We start from the raw sequence: 6507 nt of genomic DNA, 5'->3' as shown, positions 1-6507 counted from the left end.
CAAGTGCAAAAGCTCCTGGATTTCATTGGGATGAAAGAGATATTAGCATTTGCTAGGAAGCTCTTGCTTCCTCATTTCTTCTGTTGCTCTGGTGTTTGCTGAGCTCTTTCCTCTGGTGGCTTCTAGGTGGAGTCTAAGGTCCCTGGCTGGATTGAGCGGGTCCTTGGTATTAAGCAAGAGGAGGTGCAGGCCCAGCTTCATGACCTGGAACACAGAATCGTGAGTCATGTGGCCCAAGAGTGGCCCAAGTCTGTGAGCAAAGCTGCTGCCATCTTAAGACTGAGCCTTCTGAAGGAAGGAATGACCACCGGCGTGACGAAGGAGGTGAGGCCTGCCCCACTGGCTGTCCTCCTGGCTGGGGTCACTGGTTTGCCCTCAGAAGAGCCTGCCAGGAGGGAGGGGAAAACCCTGGCTGAGCAGGTAGCATGCTTGCCCGCCCCCCACATGGGCTGGGCTAGCCCTGCAGGTGACCTGGCCCCTGAGTAGTGCATGCCTGTCTTTTAGGAAGTGAACCAGATCATAAAGCAGGCCCTGAAAGAACACAGTGAAGATCGAATCGGGCTTGTGGATTATGCCCTGGAGTCCTCAGGTAGGTGGCCTGCAGAAAGCCAGAGGGCTTGGGACAAAAGGGATTGGCAAATCAGGATGGACCTTAGGAGACAGGAGGAACTGACAAATCAAGATGCCCCCTATGGGCCGTGGCAGTTAAGAGGGGTGATTCCCAGGCAGCACCCCCTCACCTTGAGGGCTGCCTTAAGCCATCTCTGTGTCCTCCCAACTCTCAGGACCCCCCCTCCCCACACACTTCTCTCCATGTTGCTCTTTCAGGAGCCAGCATTGTCAGTAGCGGCTCGTCAGAGACATACGGCATCAGGACGGAGTGGTCTGCCCATTTCACTCTGTTGGGCATCCCATTGTGGCGCTATTTCCAGTCGCCAAGAGTCATCCTCCAGGTAGGGCTAAACAAAGGTCCCCCAGCTTTGCTCTCTATGTGCCATCTGCCACCCTCCTCTATGGGAGCTGGGCCCTCAAGGCAGAGGGGCCCCACGATCGGGATCTGTTCCATCTGCTGCCTCCTTTCAGCTGATTTGTCTTGTGCCCACAGCCAGATGTCTACCCTGGCAACTGCTGGGCATTCCGGGGCCCGCGGGGCTTTGTCGTGGTGCGCTTGTCTGCTCGGATCCAGCTCACTGCCATCACTTTGGAGCACGTGCCCAAAGCCCTGTCCCCAAACAGTGACATCCCCAGTGCCCCAAAGGACTTTGTCATCTTGGTGAGTACCTGAGCCTGGCAGCTCTCCTTTCCAGAGTGGCACAAAGTCGTTTCTTAACAGCAGCATTGCCAGGTGAGCAATGCAAGGCTGTGCCCATTTGACACATGAGACATTGAGGCTGATCTCCTCACTCCAGGCCCAGCCCTTCTGTTCCTCCTCCTCTACTTAGAGAGAAGCCAGGAAAAGACAACCACAGAAGCAAGAACAGCCAAGATTACAATGTGCCTTAGGGTCCTTTACTATAGCCAGTTGCCTGAGTGGCCAGGTGTCCCATGGACGAGTTGGGCAGGGATGGGGATTGCCATTCCCTACAGAGTCACCTGGTCAGGGCAGAGATGGAATGTCCATTGTAAGGAGGATTTGGGAGAAAAGATGGAGCCAGAAGAGAAGGTGAAATATGCAAGGGGAGAGGGATGCTTCAGGACCCAAATCCTGACACACATGAAGAAAGTGTGGCACCCATACTTGAAGGGGTTTGTCCCAAGTCATTCAGCAGCTTTGGGGAAGAGGCTGAGAAGGCCGAGGCCTAGGAGGGGAAAGGCTCTGTCTATTGAATTAGTGAGAGAGATGCTAGAGGGTGAGGGGATCAAGGCAGGCAACATGAAGTTGGATTGTGTTTGCTCCTCTTTCCCCTCCCCAATATATCCTGCCTTGTCTGCCTCCTCCTCCCCCTGCCACCTCCCCCATTTTCCCTCCATGGACTGATTTGGATTCTTGTCCTAACAGCATGACCTTTCGTGCACTCCACTCCCAGCCATCCATTTGTCCATCCCTCTATTCCCCTTGTTTTTCCTTCTGTGCAGGGTCTCAATGAAGATTCCCAGATGGAGGGGGTTGCCCTGGGGCAGTTCACCTATGAGAATGCTGGGGAGGCCATTCAGACCTTCCCCTTTCAGGTATGGAGGGTTGATCCCACAGCAGGGATGCAGGCGTGTTGGTGATCTCCAGGGCTGGATCACCAGCCACTGGGACGCGGTGGCTTGGCAAGTGGCTGCAGTGGAAGCCAGGTCCCAATGGGTCTGATAGGAAGCTGAGGGATAAGCTTGGGGCTGAATTCAGCCACTGGTCTTTGATGGAAGCCTGGGGCAGAAGGGCTGTGGGAGTCCACCAAGGGATCTTGGGCCTTCCTGACTCCACTCTCCTCTTCCCACAGGGCAACGGCACAGCTCCATACCAACTGGTAGAGCTTCGAGTATTGAGTAACTGGGGTCACCCGGACTATACCTGCATTTACCGTTTCCGGGTCCATGGCAAGCCTGCCAATTAGCACCTCCCTCCGGGATCCCTTCACCCTTTCCTCCTTCCACCACCAGCAAGCAGCTCCCCCACCTCCTCCTCCCTCCCCCAGGCTCATTCCCTTCTGGCCGCTGAGACATCTGGGAGAGAGACATCTGGAAGGTGGGAGCCCACCTCCGTGGAGCCATCTTGTCCCACCCAGGCCTCTCTGATATGGACTAGACCACCAGCTGAGCGATTTCTCTTTCAATCCCCATCATCTGCAGGGTCAGGTTGCCCAGCTTCCTGCCAGGCCCTGCCCACCTCCAAGAGGTGTAGAAATAGTTTTCTATCATGTGTTGGGGGTGTGGTAGGGACTAATGAAGACCTTGCTATGCTCAGCAGCAGTCCCACAGAAACACAGCTTACACCAACTTGGCTCTAGGGCAATGACAAATTGGGCAGCTGCAAAGGGCACACTGGTAGCCAGTCTGACATGGGCATGCTCCAGTAGGTGGCTAATGCCACTCTCCAGGGGAACTTGCGTGATTCTCTTCACCATCGGCCATGATGGGTGCCGTCTTTGAAATGGGAAGTAACTGGGAATGACCACACTTGTCTTGGCTTTTGATTCTGACAAGACCAGCAGCCTGGATTTGCGCTGTCTCCTTTGGGACCATCAGCGAATGTGCTTGTGGCTATGCTGAGCAGGAGACTGGCCGGGATCCTGTTGATATTGGCCCTTGCCTTGCCCTGTCTAGGGCTGGTGTTGAGCTGATGCTGCCCTGTATCCCTGGGGCAGACGTGACATGGCCCAGGTGCCTCTGCGGGGAAACAGGCCATTGGAGACTCATCAGACTCTTGCTCTGCACTTGGATTCTAGTTCCTTTTGGGACATGTTATCACATGGGCAGGTGTTAAGTTGATTGGGATAGGGTGGGGGAGGGGCTTATTGGAGTTAAGGCTGGGATGGGAGAGGGAGGGCACATTTTTTGGGCCTCCTGGCCATTGTATTATGTAGATAAAGATGTTTGTATTTATCTAGAGATCTATTTCATGCTTCTTTTACATCAGATAGAAAAGCTAAGGGCTACATTCTTGGGTGCCTCCCCAGGTCCCCAGGGTGATAGTCACTGCAGCTTCAGCTTGGACGTGGGGGGCTGGCCATGAAATACTGATGGCCACAGAGATATCGCTGTCCTTTCTGCCTCTTACCATCAGGGGGGAAGGCAGCAGTTCATACCACAGGGCTGGTCACTGCCTCCAGAAGGCAGCAGGGGCGACCCACTCTTCTGCAGGTTTCAAGGGCCAGCAGCAGCAAGTTCTGGGCTGACCCCAGCTGCCCCTCAGCCCAATCTGACAACCATATAACAGAATGACTTTTGCCTTTCAACAGTCATGATACCGGACATTCTGGAGAGCCTCGGCTCTATCTTACTACATATAGGATAACATGTAGTAGCTTTCAGCCCCCAAATTTTAGGTTATCAATGCTGGCCCTGCATTCATGTGTGTGTATGTTTTATATGTGTGGGTCAGGTTTCTTGGTATATACACTTTATCTGGCTTATTTCAATATCAATAATAATTCAAAGAGTAAAGAAATTGTTTATTTAACTAAGAATTTCCCTATTTAGCCAGATTATTATTATAGAGAAACGATAGAATCTGAGCCAATGATATTTGCATCCAAAGTGGGTGGAATGTCAGAGATCAGAGAAACATCAAATACACACACACACACACACACACACACACACACACGGACACACACACGGACACACACACATATATGTGTGCACATATACATACACACATGTACACATATGTGTACGTGGCACACATGTATACATGCATGCACACATATACACACATATTTGCAAATCAAGAAATGAGTACTGAGGAAGGTTAAAATAAGTTGTGTTGACACACAGGTCAAATGTAATTTTTACCAGTGTCAAGAATGTGTTTGTCATGTTACCATACCACTAATCTGAAAAATAAACCAACAAAGATCTTTGGGGGAGACTCTTGAATTCCAGCTTCAGAATGAAGGGATATATTTGAGATGAAATCCTGAGAGGCAATGGTGGCAAGTGGATATAACACAGTCTTTACCTTTCATGGGTCAGGTGCTGGCCATTCTAACAAGCAGGAGCTTTGTAATCTCAGGATCACATCTAGTTGCCTTCCAACCCAAATAGGGAATTGCTTGCCTTCTCAGGGATGGGGTGGTGATGGGGAGGGAGAAAGGGAGAGACTTTGAAACTCAAAGTTTTAAAATAAATATTAGCAAATTAAAATCAAAATAATAATAAAAAAAAATTAGTTGGCCTTGACCCTCTGGGCATCTCTGAGGAACAGGCAACCCTCCTGAATATTGGAGGCCATTTACACTCCCTCCCTCAGCAGCCAGAGGTTCATGGTGCTGTGGACATCCCCACCCTTGGACTAAGCTCCAAGTCATCTCCAGTAGCAGCCACAATGGGGGCAGGATGGGCAGGATGGAAGGGCTGCTGGGTCTAGAGGGCAGTGGGAGCAACTGCTCCACCCACAGGGGGAGGATGGTCCCTAGCCCACAGGGGAGTTCATAAACATGATCCCAAGCAAGAAGAAGGCCTCACCTCTAAGCCAGAGTGAAAGGGGGAAGCAGGGAGTTCTCCAGAATGCTGCAGATGTGGACCCAGCAGTCTGGGGAAGGACTTTGCTGTCTCCTTTGGTACCTGCATTTGCCCCACCAGGCCAGGGCCAGTACAGGATAGATTTTAGAGAGGTGAAGGATCTGTAGAACTGGGAGCAGGCACAGTGCCCTCCTCTATGCCAGGCCATAGTGTCTGTTGCTCTGCTTGTCTGGCAACCCTCCTTGCTGTGGTACATCTGCCCGCCCGCCAGAGTCCCCCAGTCACAGGTGTCTCTACTCCATCCCCTAACCCCTCTACCCCAAATGCTCAGAGATCGGCCTGTCCCTTGACTGAATTGAGTCCTTCGGTGCCTGGCCTGTTTGCCCCCCTGCTTCATATTCTTCCCTTGTAAACAACCTCAAAATCTAGTTTCAAAGGTCAGCGCTAGCTTCTCCATGGCAAGGCATGGCGTGCCTTTGCACCTCCCTCTGGGACAAAGTCAGTTGCTTTTCCTAGTGCTGTTAGTCTATCCCTGTGTGTGTGTGTGTGTGGGTGTGTGAGTGTGTGAGTGTATGTGATTGTGTGGGTGTGGGTGTGGGTGTGTGGGTGTGTGTACCTGTATTTGTTTGGTGGGAGGGAGGTCTGGCCTCAGTCCCATGCACAGCGTTGACCCTCACAGTCCCCTGGCCCCATATTCCTCTTCTGCCTGGCTTGAATGGGGCTCATTACCCACTTTAAGCCACGTTTTGGCCGGTCTCTTCCTCCCAATGCCAGAGCCCAGCTGCCCTCTAGGAAACCCTCTCAACTGGGGCAGACCCAGGCCAAGGGAGATCTTCCCAGAATGAAAGCCTTGCTGTCCCTAGCCCGAGCTCACGCCCGCTTTGTCCTCGCACTCCGTCTAGCGCGCGCACAACATTCCTCAGGCGTTACTCCAGTAGGCACCAAAGGACGCGGACGAGGACGGTGCTGTCGCTAGACGGGAGCCGCGGTCTCAGCAGGTGCTCCAGAGAGCCAAGCCCTGGCACAGTGTGGCCGGAAGAAAAGGTGTTAGAGAGGTGGAGGGTCTGGAGCTCTGTGCCTTCCTCTGTGCCAGGGAACAGTGTCTGCACTTCCTCTTCTCTGCCTATCCTCTTTGCCAGGGCTCATCTGCACGCTAAGACTTGCCCCTGGGCGCAGGTGCCTCTGTTCCTTCCCCTAAGCTCTGACCCCAAAATCCCCAGAAATAGAGGTGTCCGTGACTGAGGCGAGTACCTCAAGGCCAGGCTGTTTGCCCCCTGCTTCATCTCCCTCTCCCACAAACAACTCCCAAATCGAATTACCCAGGACAGGGCGCATTTCTGAATGCCAAGGCATGGCATACCTTTCCACCGCCTTCTCGAACAAAGTTCATTTGTTTTC

General features: G+C 52.6%; 1 protein-coding gene and 1 long non-coding RNA gene across 2 annotated transcripts; one reads left to right on the top strand and one right to left on the bottom strand.

Annotated features, from left to right (window-relative positions):
- The first annotated feature begins 108 nt into the window (after positions 1–108).
- On the top strand, positions 109–4105 carry LOC114029081 (SUN domain-containing protein 2-like). The gene is made up of 6 exons (XM_027843421.1): positions 109–324; positions 505–589; positions 829–953; positions 1106–1273; positions 2077–2169; positions 2427–4105. Exons 1-6 carry the CDS (start codon positions 301–303, stop codon positions 2538–2540), a joined length of 609 nt encoding a protein of 202 aa, XP_027699222.1. The 5' UTR covers positions 109–300; the 3' UTR covers positions 2541–4105.
- Positions 4106–4402: 297 nt separating this feature from the next.
- LOC114029089 lies at positions 4403–5232 on the bottom strand. The gene is made up of 2 exons (XR_003567442.1): positions 5113–5232; positions 4403–4704 (listed from the first exon to the last, which is right to left on the bottom strand). It is a non-coding gene; the product is annotated as an uncharacterized LOC114029089 (long non-coding RNA).
- Between the last annotated feature and the right edge of the window lie 1275 nt (positions 5233–6507).

The sequence above is a fragment of the Vombatus ursinus genome, unplaced genomic scaffold (assembly GCF_900497805.2).
Source record: "Vombatus ursinus unplaced genomic scaffold, bare-nosed wombat genome assembly UNPS02005091.1, whole genome shotgun sequence".
Taxonomy (NCBI): domain Eukaryota; kingdom Metazoa; phylum Chordata; class Mammalia; order Diprotodontia; family Vombatidae; genus Vombatus; species Vombatus ursinus.
This window is presented reverse-complemented; position numbering and strand designations above follow the sequence as displayed.

What these genes read in the sequence shown, in the direction of transcription:
- LOC114029081 (XM_027843421.1), top strand. Translation starts at nt 301, where the DNA reads ATGACCACCGGCGTGACGAAGGAG. An exon ending in CCACCGGCGTGACGAAGGAG is followed by an intron (nt 325 to 504) that starts GTGAGGCCTGCC and finishes CCTGTCTTTTAG; the next exon opens with GAAGTGAACCAGATCATAAA. An exon ending in TTCAGACCTTCCCCTTTCAG is followed by an intron (nt 2,170 to 2,426) that starts GTATGGAGGGTT and finishes CTCTTCCCACAG; the next exon opens with GGCAACGGCACAGCTCCATA.